This window comes from Myotis brandtii, unplaced genomic scaffold (genome assembly GCF_000412655.1).
Source record: "Myotis brandtii unplaced genomic scaffold, ASM41265v1 scaffold344, whole genome shotgun sequence".
Classification (NCBI taxonomy): domain Eukaryota; kingdom Metazoa; phylum Chordata; class Mammalia; order Chiroptera; family Vespertilionidae; genus Myotis; species Myotis brandtii.
The window spans coordinates 8,296,254-8,311,100 of record NW_005363247.1 but is presented as its reverse complement, the minus strand read 5'-3'; the positions used below and the strand labels follow the sequence as shown (position 1 = coordinate 8,311,100).

At 40.4% G+C, this 14,847-nt stretch overlaps 1 protein-coding gene across 2 annotated transcripts in view; it reads left to right on the top strand.

Moving 5' to 3' along the window:
- Positions 1 to 3,301, top strand: part of LIX1 (limb and CNS expressed 1) — a 48,431-nt gene extending 45,130 nt beyond the window's left edge. The window contains exon 7 of one of the 2 annotated variants that reach the window (XM_005871529.2): positions 1,884 to 3,301. In XM_005871529.2, the coding sequence (XP_005871591.1) occupies positions 1,884 to 2,171 (288 nt within the window). In that variant the 3' untranslated portion in view covers positions 2,172 to 3,301. The remainder of the gene's footprint in view (positions 1 to 1,883) is intronic. The other variant, XM_005871528.2, reaches the window with a different exon arrangement.
- Positions 3,302 to 14,847: the final 11,546 nt, after the last annotated feature.

Below are 14,847 nucleotides of genomic sequence, written 5' to 3'. Positions count from 1 at the left end.
CACGAATTTCATGCACCGGGCCTCTAGTCCTATATAATAAAAGGGTAATATGCAAATTGACCCTAATGGTGGAACGACCAGAACGACTGCTCGACCAGTCACTATGAGGCATACTGACCACCTCTCGGCTCTGATTGCCCGATGGTGAACGGGATGCCAGGGGTGGGTGGCAGGGGAAGCGGGAAGCACCAGGCCAAGGCCCCCGCCATGCCAGTTGCCCCACTCAGAGAGGACAACCCAGTGCGGGGGTGGGGCAGGCGAGCGGGCGGGAACAGCCAACCTCTTGGTCTCTACCCTGGCCAGCAGGCTCTGATCGCCCGATGGCAAATGGGGAACTGGGGGTGGGTGGCGGCAGGGGGCGGGGCCAGCTGCAGGCAGCTGGGGAAGATGGCTCTGATCGCAGGCTAGGCCTAGAGACCATACCCGCACATGAATTTCATGCTCCAGGCCTCTAGTGTGTATATATCTATATATTGAGTCAGGCACTGACCAAATATGCATACTAAGAACATTGAATAGGCATAAGACTGATTTAGATACTTGTACTGAATGCTGCCAAATGAAGGGATCATTGAGACAGACTTGATTTCTAAGGGAACTGTGGAATACACTCCATGTACCTTCCCTGCCTGTTAGAGTGTGAGCCCTCCTCCGCTCTGCAGTGTGGAAGGAAACCTCAGAGTGCACCGCGTGGGGACCTCCGCAGTGAGGGGAGGTCAAGTTGATGATAGTAGGACTTTTCTCAGAGCCACCAAAGGTCCCCAATGGGCAACAGAAATGCTTGTAAAAGTGGGCAAGCTGGCATCCAATCACCCCAACTTTATGGTTTGGAAATTTCTTCTTATTTTTCAGAGACAGGGTCTCACTATTTCTTTGCCATCTATGAGAAGCACCCTCCCCCCCCCCCCCACACACACACACTTTTTAAAGGCAAAGGCAAACTCCTTCCTGTGTACTTAATGGTTTTCACCCACTATCCTCCAAGATTTATCCTTTCTTTACCCACCGTTAGACTTTGAAAGATGGGAGTTTATTTTTAAGAGTTTGCTAACAGGAACTTGCATGAGGAACAAAGCCTCTACTAGTCAGCAAGACGAGGTGGATGTAAGCATTACCATGCACTGCGGCCCCAGGAGCTTTTAGTTGTTCTTTGCGTAGAAAGCCTGGCTTTCAAAATGTCAAGGATGGAAAAGAAATGAGTAGCTGACAATGGCTTTGGTTATTTTTCCTTTTCCTTTGATTTTACAAAAGGCCTTTGAAATATCCGGGGTTCGTTATAAACACTTTTCCATGATTGTTTTTAATTTGTTAAGGTCATAAATAAATACCATATGTTCCTGAAAATAAAAATAAGCAATGCATCCACTCCACAAGATCTTCTTAAAGTGTCTCCATCAAACCTACACATGATGTTACAATGCATTGGCAAATTTTTCACACGAGAATTGACAGTTAGTGACTAATTTAGTTGTTTACAGAAGTAAGAGACCATGTACATGAAGGTACCATTATATCAATATTGAGAATGCCTATATTCCATAATACATTTTAAAAGTTATTACCGTCGTTTCTGTGAGAGATTTAGACTGTCATCTTCCTTATGCTAACAACACATTTTCTACCGAGGTCAGACCTCTATTTTGTGAATATTATTGAGTCTTCCTGGTGTTAGTGTTTTGACTCAACCTGGAGTAACTTTGTTTTGCTGTACCAGTTTAGTCCTTCATTTTCTGTAAGAAGTATGTCATGGGACTTGGCTTCAGTTTGTGAACATCAAAGAGGCCATGGATGTGGAGGAGAGGAAAAGAGGCTTGGGAGGCCATGAACACAGGTGCCTTTGGTTCTCTTTACTGACACTCAGGACCTTGTCTCTTGGCCCCCAGGAAGTTATCTCCTACTATTCCCAGTATTCGCTGGATGAAAAGATGCGCAGCCACATGGCCCTGGACTGGATCATGAAGGAGCGGGAGTCGCCAGGAATTCTGTCTCAAGAGCTACGAATGGCTCTGAGGGAGTTGGAGGAAGCCAGGAAAGCAGGACAAGAACTACGGTTTTACAAAGAGAAGAAAGAAATCCTGAGTTTAGCTCTGACTCAGATCTACAGCGATCCTGACACTTCCTCACCCAGTGATGACCAGCTGAGCCTCACGGCCTTCTGTGGCTATCACTAGCAAGGCCAGGGTCCAAGTACCAGAGGCTGGCAGAGGCCAGACTCTAACATCAGGAAGCTGATTGAAGGAGGTTTACAGAGGCTTTAGCCCCTAAGCTAATACCTGAAGGCTGTACTAATCCTCTCCACCCATTCCATTCACAGAATCTGAGAGCAGTCAGGCCCTTTTAGGAGGCAGTGTTTTTCATCACACTCACAATAGATCTACCTCAGAAGGAAAGGATGGAGACAGGTAGTTTGAAAAATATTTGCGAGGGCTTGCTCCAACCTAAGGGCTGGTTGACATGTGACTTGCTAGATTATATATGTTGTTTCAAAGAATGGGTCAGGGTAGCATCCCCCCAAAGAACATCAGTGAGGACTAGGGGGGAAAGCATGATAGCAATTTTCATTAAATAAAAAACATGGATTGGAATTAAATAAAAATATGGATTGTTTAAAAAAAATATTCAAATTTCAGGATTTCTTTCTAAGCTTTGTAAGCTAAAAGAGCGTACACTCTACAAGCTGTAATCCAAAACCACAGGGGGGATTTTATCTGGACATCCCACTATCAAAGATCTTGAAATGGTAATAGTATGAAACTACCAAAAAAAATTAATGTGGTTTAAAATGCTCTTATGATAACTTTTGTTAAATCCACACTCTTCCATATGGGGATAAATATCACTTACAATAGAACCCTCAAGAAGAATTTCTCAAGAATTAATATTCAATTTTTACAAATTCTATAATCAGTCATGTTCATTTATAATTTGCAAATAGACAACTTGAATTGATTTGTTTTTATTTTTGCCACCGCAGTCATAAATTTACAATGGAGAAAGTTATTGGGATTTTAAAGGTTGAAACATTTTGAAGAAATCATTAGCATTTAATGATGTTTGCTTTGATTAGTTTCTCATGCATTAGAGAGAAGAAATCTTTAGCTGCCTTTGTTGTTCAAGAACATAAGCCACGAGTAGCTTAATTTATTGTCATTTTTAAGTTTAAGTGACTGGAATCTTCTTTAAAGAAGGATGAGACATTGCCACTTCTCTTTGAAAAGGGCTTGGGTCAAACAACTGATTAGAAAACCAAAAGCAAATACACACTAAATTTTAGATGGTCACTCAAATTTAAAAATGGCAGTAGTGACAATTTTAAACATGTAGGTATTTCCATATCTATGACATGAAAAGGATTATCTTGCATTGAGTCCAATAATTCAAATGAAAGAAAACTATTTTCTCAATCTTAAATAAAATTTCTTTTTCTTATTTAGGCAAGTGCAAACTAACTTTCCTGAAATCTAAAACTATTATTATTACTTTCAGCTTACAAAAATATGATACTTTAGCCTTATATCTAAATATGTACAGAAATATTTAGCACTCCTTAAATCCCCATGAAAACTACTGTATGCTGGTAATATATTTTGGAATTGGCCATAATAATAAAAAGTTAACTTCACATATTACATTTCCCACACCAGGGGAAAATTTACCAACATAACTGCCCTACATTAATGTTTTGAAAAGATGAGAATATAAAATATTATATAAATTTTATTTTAAAATTATTGTTTTAACAAAAATTGCATTCCTCCCCATAATGAGGCTAAATGTCACTCATCTAGAAGAAAACTTTATTTCCTTATATTCCCCAAAAGGAATTAGAGTTAGTATTTGTACGTTGAATATATTTTGAGGGAACTTTTTCTATCTAAAGTAATTTTTTTTATCAAGTCATCACTCTATTATTTGAGAAAAGCCACAATTTCAATGTTGAGTGTAATTAAAGGGAGGTCCACCTTTACTGCATTTGCAGCCTTTGACAATGACCCCCTCAAGCTGACACTATCTAATTAGATGCAGGAACAGGAATCAGCTGGGAAAATATCAAATTTACTTTCTGCCTGTAATCAGAAAACGGCACCCACTATCAGTTTTTCCGGGCTGATCAAAACTGCCCACTCTTCCTGGAATGGCATGGAAGCTACAGCAAAAGAAACAAAACTTATATTCCCCGCCACTGCTGGTCCCTCCAATGCTCATTTATAGCAAATCAACTTGAGCTAAGACATAATGGCTGTCAGTACCTCACAGAAACATCTATAACCCTGGCCCAGAGAAGAGCAGGGCTGAAGAGCAACGTGTAATATTATTTTTCCTTGTCTACATCCTGTTATCAATAGCACACTGCATTGAAGGGGATCAGAGTGAAGGGTGCTCAGTTTAAGTGCATGGAGCTCTGGGTCCTAACCTTTTGTGGTTATAAACCCTTTGAAAGTCTGATAAAAGTATGGACCTTCTCCTAAAAAAAACGGAACTAAGTGTATACATTTAAAATTAGACAAACAGTTTCAGAGAGTATGTGAACCTCCCCAAATCTCCATGGATTTCTCTTTCCAAGAAGCCCCAATTTGAACACGTGCTCACAGTCTCATAAACTTTTCAGCAAAAATCTAACCTAGCTCAGACATAGCCCCAAGGAGCCTATTTCTAAGATAAATGCCATCATCCTTAAATATAAAATTGCACTGTATTTAGACAAAAGATACGTTTAATTTTCACAAAATCCAAATGCACCCGATTGTTACAAAAAAAACAACAAACATAGCTTAAACTAATTGCTAGTGTGAGTGTATCAGAATATAACAGATTTAATAAAGTCATTGTTCCTCTAGTGATCAGAATTCAGATGGCCATTTGTTCAAAAGCTGTAGTCCACTGATAGCATTTGCTGTTGAATTTATTCACCTATTTCTAGCAATAGATATTCTTGAAATATTGTATCTACATCAACTATGAATCTGATCAGCCAGGTCTTAGGAAAAAGAGAAAGAAAGCATAAAGGTTCAACACTTTCCTGTTTCTTTAGGGAAAGCTTTTAAAGCCTACAAGTGTTGCAAGTGACTTTATCTCTGAAATACTTTAGAGATTTATGACTTATACCATTCTATGCCTTTCTTTCTTGCTAAAGGACAAAGGAAGTCATACTAAGAATATTTTCATTATCCTTGACTATGTTCTTAGGTAACCACAATTCAAAATATTACCGTTTACATATTGTTTTGTGTTTTTTTTTCCTTTTACATATTGTTGATTTTTTTTTTTTTTTTGCCTTGCAGAAATGCAAATATCAAGAATTCTTCCATGGTGTCCATCATGTTAAAGAGGCAATATAAGATTGTTTTTAGCCAGGGCTCTAGGAAAGCAAAAGTCATTTTCCCTACCACAGTGGTTCTCATCTTTAGCTGCATGTTAGAAATACCCAAGGAGCTTTTAAAAAATCCTAAATGTCCAGACCGTACCCAGTCCAATGAAACCAGACTCTCTGGAAGGGGGGCCCAGGCATCAGTATTTTTTAAAGCTCCCCAGGGAGTTCTAATGTGCAGTAACGTTGAGAACCATCGCTCTACCCAGGAAATGCTGGCTCAGAGGCCAGTGGCCTCGCTAGTGGGAGCTATTACTTAGTTGGCCTTGGCCCAAACTCAAATGTTGGGCTCTTCTGAGCCAGGTGAGAGCAAATCCTTTTGCTTGGTTAAGAGACTCTCCTGGAGCCCAGAACTAAAGCAGGGCAACTGCGCACACACACACATACACTTTATTTTTGCAGGTGAACCAAATTCTTCCCCAGGGCCCAGCTTTCTTTCTCAAATATGATACATGAACTCACTGCACCAGAATCAGGGTACAAGTTTAAAAGTACAAGTTCCTGGGCACATACTCCAGACCTGCTGACCAAATTCCAGGGGAGGGTCTGGATTATTTACCACCTCACCAGGTGTTTCTGATCATATTTAAATTTGAGCTCTTTTGGCCTAAAGCTACCTAGCACATTCTTCACTAGCCAGCACCACCCCACCCTTCTGACATAACTAGCCTCTTGGGGAAGTGGTCACAGAAAGGAGTACAGGAGAGGGGAAGGTTGCCTCTCTTCTAGAAGCTAGGAAGAAGCAGAAGGGCGGAGACATGGCTGCCTTTTCTCTCCCCAAAGAGCAGCTCCCACTCTTTTATCACTTTGGCCCCAATATTTGGAATTATTTTTAATCCCTTATAGGAAACCATGAAAATATCTATTAGCTCATGGCTACGGCCACTTTTTCAACCTTATTAAATCCTGGGAGCCTCTCTTCCTGGGAACAAAGTAGGTTGTGGGAAAGGGGAGCGGAAGCTTCCTTCTGAGAGTTGCTGATTCTCTGGTAACTATTGGTTCCCAAGGGAAAGTCCCAGGTTTCTATTTGTAGGCAGCTCCCAATTTGAGCAGCAATTATGCTCCACAAGTCCATTTGTGAGCCAGTGGGTTGTTCACCCCTGAGGAGGCATTTTTATACAGGAACAAGGTCATAAATGGTGGCAAATTTCCCAGGATGGGGTTGTGTCATGTGGAGCCAAATGAGAACACGGAAGAAGCAGGAAGACCGGGGTATGGGTGAGCGAGACCGGTTCCACGGCCAGCTTGACAATCAGCCTGCTCCATGTGCCCCTGGAGCAAGAAGGTACCTAAAGTATTGATCTAGGGGACCTAACCCAGGTCCAGGTTGTGACTGAGCAGAGGAGGGTAGAACAAGGGGCAGCTGTGGGTCTAGGGCAGTGATGGCGAACCTTTTGAGCTCGGCGTGTCAGCATTTTGAAAAACCCTAACTTAACTCTGGTGCCGTGTCACATGTAGAATTTTTTTGATATTTGCAACCAGAGTAAAACAAAGACTTATATTTTTGATATTTATTTTATATATTTAAATGCCATTTAACAAAGAAAAATCAACCAAAAAAATGAGTTTGCGTGTCACCTCTGACAGGCGTGTCATAGGTTCGCCATCACTGGTCTGGGGCACAGTATTGAAAGACCTCCCTGGCGGCATATTCTGTCTCAAACTGCTTCTCCAGAGAGTCCCTTTGTTTTCTCTTCGTCCCTCACAGATTACCCACTGCCATCACTTGTTGCTTCTTCTGATCACGGTTTCTTTTACTTTCTGACTTAACTAAAGAAGAGGTGACTTTTTTTTATGCCTTTACTACAGATCTTTGAAAACTTCTAAGAGTTGTTATCACTGGAGATAGGAACATTCACGTGACCTACAAATGACCGCTACTAAGCTCTCTGTGGTCTGTTTCCACCAGGCCCTATGGGGAGAGACAGGGGCACATGGAGCAGGCTGATTGTCAAGCTGGCCGTGGAACCGGTCTCGCTCACCCATACCCCGGTCTTCCTGCTTCTTCCGTGTTCTCATTTGGCTCCACATGACACAACCCCATCCTGGTCACAGCTGCCCCAGAGCTTGCCAGTTCTGGGTAATCTGGCTTGAAATCACACACTGGCCTGATCAGTCTGTTCCTCTTAGGAATGTGAACGAGCAACATGGGAGGAATTTTCCAGTTCAAGCTGGGAGCTGAACCTAGAAGAGTCAAGTTCATGAATGCTGTGTCTCTGCAGGCTGAAGGGATGAGGCAGTAGGAACCAGAAGCCAGCAGGGTGGCAGAGAGGAAGCTAAGGGGTTCAGATAGCAGATGCAGAGACAAGCAGAGACGCAGGAGAAGGTAAGAGCAGGAGGCTCATAAGGGGATGGTGAGAGCTGCTGGCCCAAATGCCCTGCAATTTGCTTATTCTTCCCCTGAGTGGGTCACACACCTGGCAACCAAAGAAATCCCGCTTTACTCATTGCAGAGAAAAATCCCATTAGATCATTCAGAACTTTTCATCCTATAAGAACAGACCAAAAATACTGCAAAAGGAGGAACCTCAAGTGATAGAAATGCTGCTAAGAAAATTAGATTGAGAACTGGTGACAGAGTTAAGTTTCCCCCCTCTCACTGCCCCTCCTACTCTAATGTAAGGTCTCACCCGTCCGGAGTCCTTCCCAACTCTGAAACACACTCATGTATTATGTGCTAACCATCTTGTCCTTGCTCCCCTACACAGATTTTTCTATGTTCTTATGTTTCATAGGAGGTATGGCCACAGAGGGAAAATAGAATTTTATTTTTAAAAACACAGAATTCATAACCTCAAATAATTGTCTTAAAAAACTATTCACCCAGCTGGTGTGACTCAGTGGTTGAGCATCATCCTATGAACCGGGAAGTCACAGTTCGATTCCTAGTCAGGGCACATGCCTGGGTTGCGGGCTCGACCCCCAGTAAGGGGCATGCAGCCGATCAATGACTCTCTCTCATCATTGATGTTTCTATCTCTCCCTCCGGTTTGGCTCAGTGGATAGAGCATCGGCCTGCGGACTCCAGGGGCCGGGGGTCGATTCCGGTCAAGGGCATGTGCCTTGGTTTCGGGCACATCCCCAGTGGGGAGTGTGCAGGAGGCAGCTGGTTGATGTTTCTCTCTCATCGATGTTTCTAACTCTCTGTCCCTCTCCCTTCCTCTCTGTAAAAAATCAATAAAGTATATTTTAAAAAAAATAACAAAACTAAAAAAATAAACTAGGCACTTTGGGAAACTAACATCGCGCTCTGACAATGCTGAGGAGTGCCGTTTTTGCCCAAGACATTCCTGTCACAAGCTCTTCCTTGGGAATGGCCCCCTGATTCTGTGTGAACAAAGAAAGAAAAGCCGTCTCTCTTTTGTGGCTGATAGCACCTTGCGATCCTGAACCAACTGGTTTATTTCAGCACCTCGACTATAAGGCCTAATCCTTAGCCTGCGCTCAACGAATGTTTCTTGGGTAGAAATTTGTCATCGGTGTCTTGGGGCTTCTTACTCCTTGCTTGGTGAGTTAATTCATTCACCAGACCTGGCTCTGTCCTACAGGATTCATCGGGACTCACTTGGTTGTAAGGTAGACACGCAAATCAAACTTACTAGGCTAAAGGGAGTTTATTTACTCATGACACAAAAGAGTCCCAGGATAGCTTTTGCTCCACGTACATCTGGGTCCAGAAGCACACACCAGGAGTTGCTCTCTCTCCTCCTGCAGACGTATACATATGTGCACATACATGTGCATCGTGACTTGTTTCTCAAATCTGCTTGCTTTTGCGTTGAGTCCATTTTTAGGCAGGCCCTCCCCTCAGAGCAGCAAGACGGTGGCCAGCAGTTTCATGCTTACATCACAGCAGAATGAGAAATTCTCTTCCCAACAGTTCAAATCTGGGAGAGTTTTTTTCCCAAGTACATCTGGATCTAGAAGCACAAACCAGGACTTGATCTAACCATTCTGGATCCCAAGACTCAAATTCTAGAATTAAGTGGTGGTCAAGTCAGTCCACCCAAAAAACTTAGACCTGCGGGGGAGTAGTCACCTGAGGTAAATACGGGTTCCGTTGCCCAAATGGGGAAAACACGATCATTTTCCGAGACATTTTTAAAACGATTTCTCCTTCAGAGCCTTCAGAAACAGAACGAACAATAGAAGAAATGCAGTCTCCCCAACCATCAGTTGGGGAAAAAAATCTTTGGGTAGGCAACAAACAACAGATGTCCACTATGCATGCATGGTACCATTTCCAAAAATCAAATCTACCCTCGGAGGACAGATTTTGTCACTATTAAGGATGTTCAAAAGAACATTCTTCCCTGAGGGGAAGTCCAAAAGTGTTTCCAGACAAGTCACATCCTGGAGTAAGTGTCCAGGTTCTCTGAGGACGTGCCTGAAGGGGACAGCACTCATGCGTATGTAAGAGCTCCCTGTGCCTAGAAGCCTAATCGCCTGCATTACTCTGCAGTCACACTTCATAGCTCTTCCGTGCTGATGAATTGTTGCTGTGAAAGTGAGTCAGGAAATTTCCTCCAGTCGATTTCTGGTGGGCCCTGGCTTTCATTATCAGAGGCTGCTAATGCCCCTTAATAGAAAAGAAAACACTTGATCCCAACAATTGAAAAGGGTTGTGGCAAAACTGGGCAGTTCAATAGCCAGGATAGTTTATTTATCCTTCCTTATGACTGAGTGACTTACACACCTAACCATGTTCCACTCTGGCCCATGAGCCATGACGCAGGCAGTCACAGAATGATTTTGGAAAGAACTTATTCTGAGTCAATCTATTGTGTATCTCCCAGCTATTTTCATGTTTCCATGTAGTGATTTGTTAGATGCTGTTTGAGAGTAAATAGGCCATAGTTAGTGCAAAATTCATAGGGAAATATTGAAAACACAGGTGACCCAATGAAATAACAGGAGAACTGAAAAGTCAACCTGAAACCATAATAAATTAAAACTAAAAAGTAGAAGCTATTTTACCCTTTCCATTAATCTGTTCTCAAAAGATTATTTATCTAGTTATTGTGGCTACTTAGATTTTTAAAAATGTTTTTTGGTCACAAGGCCATCTAAACAAATAAATCCAATAAATGGGGGAGGGTATTTCAATTCTCTTAGAGTCTGAAACATTTTCTCTTAAATGATGACTCACATAAATGTTTGATAAAGACTGGGTCCATTAAAGCAGCAAACTCAATGAAGACAAGTCTCCTTCCTGCTGCCTTTCATCCAGAGCAGTCGTATTGGCGTCATGTTTTGTATCCTTTTTGTTTCACAGAAATCCAAGGACAGGGTGCCCGTGTCCTAGTCACCAGTCCTTTGAAAAGCCCTATGGGCTCCCCTCTCACTCAGCTGAGAAAAGGCTTCAACAGACTGCATCTCGCCACCTGGGCAACTTCGTCCCAGGTGCTGCAGGTATCACACACGTTGACAGTAGGATTTACAGGCTCTCAGATAAAAGGTCTAAAAACACACACACACACAAAAACTGTCCATTTCTAAAGGCAGTTTCAATTTGTCCTATAGTTAGAAGAGGGAAATGCCAGAGTTAAAGAAGGAACTGGGTTAAGGAAAGGACTCTGGGAAAGGTGGGAGCAAGTCCACAGAGGATTCATCATACCCAATAGCAAACAGCCACTTGCTTCAGCCCCTCCCACTCTAACTCCCTCTCATTTTTCCTTTTCACCAGAGGAACAAGGAGCGAGGAATTCAGTCTTCAGTGTCCTCTCATTTGTTGTTTATAGTCACATTCGATTCATTTCATTCAAATTACTCTTAATTCACACTTGAGAGTTAAAGTTCTGTGAGAATTAATGGAAGGCAATTTGTGGTAATTAAGGCCTTCTCATTTACATTGAATCCCAATAAAGCTACATTTTGCTCCCGACTGTCTTTCTTTATAACAAACATGCTTCTTATATCCTAAAGGCATCAAAAAGGGGTTACCTTTTATGTTTCTGGTTAACCTTTACAAAAATGGGGAATTTAGGATAATAGTGTCTGTGCCAAACAATGTCGATTTCGGAATATCGTGCTAGAAATTTGAAGACTGCCCTCATTCCCGCACCAGGCTAAAGAACAGGGGGTTTTCTGGCAGGTCCCATGTAAATTGTGGGACTTGCCTCCTCCACTTAAGAGAAGGATAGTCTCCGGGATCTACACACACAGGATGAAGGGCTGATCTTACTTCCATTAGCCCAGAAAATGAAGGCAGGTTTTTCAGTTTTGAGAAAGATTCAAGCTCAAGAGGCAATTTATAAAAAAAAGAAATTCTATTTTCAATCTCACTACTTACCAAACAAGAATATTTCCACCAATCAGACTGGCAAAAAATAAAGGATTCTATATCCACCATTGGTGAGTTTGTGAGGAAATGGATACTCTCACACTGTTTTGATGAGAATGTAAATCAATACAGCCCTTTCTGGAGTCCACGCTATTAAAATTCGATATGTTCTGTCCCTATTACCCAGCATGTTTCACTTCTACAAATTTATTCTGTAGGAACATTTTTACAAATGTTCAAAGATATGTATATGTACTAAAGTATGTTCTTTATTTTATTGCTTCTAATAGTTAACTTTGAAATGCTCATCGGTAGCAGACTAGTTAGTTTCATGATGCATCTCTCACGGCCCTGTCCAATACGGTAGCCACTCGCCACGTGTGGCTACTGAGCACTTGACCTGTGGCTAGTCTGACTTGAGTACACACTGGATTTTGAAGATTTATATTTCAAAAAGTAAAATATCTCTGATAATTCTTATCTTGAGTGCAGGTTGAAAAGATAACATTGTAGATATATTGAGCTAAATATATTATTAAAATTAATTTTAACTATTACTTTTTACCTTTTTAATGTGGCTACTAGGATATATAATATTGAATACGTGACTCATATTTGAACCTCACATTATATTTCTCTTAGCCGGCATTGCTCTGTATTATGTACTAGTCATTAAAAGAAGGTAGATCTCTATGTACAGATATAAAAAGATACAATATAGATTAATTGAGAAATAATTTTCAAAGCAATACATAAATTGCAAATCCATTTGCTTTTGTTTTTTTAAAAAATTAAGTATTAACCTATGAATCAGGAAGTTGCAGTTTGATTCCTGGTCAGGGCACATACCCGGGTTGCCAGCTAGATCCTCAGTGGGGGATGTGCAAGGCAGCCAATCAATGATTTTCTCTCATCATTGATGTTTCTCTTTTTCCCTACCTCTCTGAAGTCAATAAAAATATATTTTAAAAAAACTATAATAATAACAGCATAATATGCTAATTAGACTGGACGACCTTTTGGACGAAGCTGGGGGAAGGGTGCCAGAGGGAAACCAGTGCTGGCAGCCAGCGGAAGGAAGGCCTAATCTTGCACAAATTTCGTGCATTGGGCCTCTAGTTAAGTATAAAAAACAAATTTGGAGGACTATGCCCTAACTATTGTTGGAGAAGTGGGGATTGGGGATGAAGGAGAAACATTTTTTTTACATTATGTCTTTTAAATCGCAGTTTATGTACATTGGGTGGGAGGGGAAATAAAATTTAAAGCTAAAAATTAAAAACAAAATCAAGGGAGAAAAAAAACGACATTATAGTTTTAGTCTTTCATGTTTGTTGACATCTTCATATGTGTTTGTATTGCCTTGGCATTCATTGGCTATGAAAATCTCTTTTGATGATATATTGCAAAGCCTGAAATTTTTTCCTACTAGAATGTCTTTTACTATTACTATTTGTCATTTGTTTTTACCCTAGTAAAGGAAATAGAAAAAATTAAAAGTAGACAAAATATCTTGTCCTGGTAAACAGCAAATCAGATTTCAGTTTATGAAGAATTCAGTTCTTACAATCTTCCTTCAGGGTTGGCAACAGTGGACACAAGATTAAAATCCATGTGCACCTCAACATCTGATGCTCCAGGTACCAAAAGGAAGCCCTGGTTGAGAACTTCTCAAGCTGGGAAGGTCTTCACATTTTATGAAAGTAAATTTAGAGGAAGGAAAAGATTTAATAAACATTAAACTACTTTAAAAAATATATATTTACATATCTCTCAGATGTGTTCATATTATTCTGTGTTCTATTTTAGTCATTTAATAATATGTATTACCATATTTCCCAAATTTATCTTGAGTAGTATTTCAGCATATTTAGATGACAAGTTTATTTACTCTTCAGGGGAATTTTTATTATCTTTAGCAGCACCACTCTGAACATATTTTTTAAGTATGATTTATTTTCTCTAAGTGCAGCTCCTCTAAGTATTCCTGAACTCTTTTTTAAAAAAATTATTTTGAGTACATTTTTATGACAGATTTTTACTATAAGTGGTCTCAACTCTTTTTCTGAAACCAAATGAGTAGATGTTTTTTACTGTTTGTTTGGGTTTTTTTTTTACTAAAAGGGAAATTAACTTGACAAATGGTTTGAATATTTTAAAATCCTTAACACATAAAAATACTTAATACACATTACCAGAGTACTCCCCCAAATTAGAAAACCAATTACTATGTAGTAATGTATGTGGTCCAATTGTCCCACAATACCACCTTCCACATTCTTAAGCTTTAGAATTATTGTTCTGCTATGTCAAACCTATAAATGCGCTCCACTACCAAAAAAAAGTGTTATATTTCAAAAGCAGACCTGTCATCTGACCGAGGATCTATTCAGGTAAAAAACTTTATTCTTTGTTTTCAATTATTCGATTTGCACTAATAAATTTTACTCAATTAAATAAGGAAAAACCTTGGAATGTTTAGAGATGCTTAGAGATAGGAGGCAATTATATAGAAGTAATGCATGTTTTTACAAAGTGACTGTTATCGTCACTGTTAAACACAAAAATATACAAGGAGCAAAGGGAAAGTGTGTGATTCCACTGAACAAATCAAGATTAGCAGCAACTTTATACAAAGTTGAAGAAGGCATAGTCCTTGTAGAAAGTGGCTGTATAAATATGTTATAATAAACCCCCCTGCCTCTGTATATCTGCCAAATGGCGAATTCATACAAACATATTCTAGTTCTCTGTTTATGAAAAGTGTATCTTAAAATACGCAAACCAGTCTCTGAGTCTCCCTCACATCCCTTCACGGCCGTACACTAGAACTAGGATTTGTTGCTACCCAAACGAAGGAAAGATACAAAGACATGCACATATTAACTTCTGCAGGTCCCATCCCCTGGAGGACAACTCTGCTCCCTTACAACCGGCTGCAGCAGAGGAACACTTGAAGCTTGTAAACGCCCTATTCAAATCGTACTAGTGGTTCCCTTTCCCTTTCTCTGTGCCTTTTTTCATCGTACCAAACCATTTGGTTATGCCACTGAATATTTTTGTTTCTATGTTTTGGTTCCTACAACACTATTATGTTATGTTTTGGAATCATGTAATACAGATGTTTCATATTCTGTAACAGCCCTTGTGTGTCCTTCCCCACTTATATATAATGTCCCCTCTGACTACCAAGGAA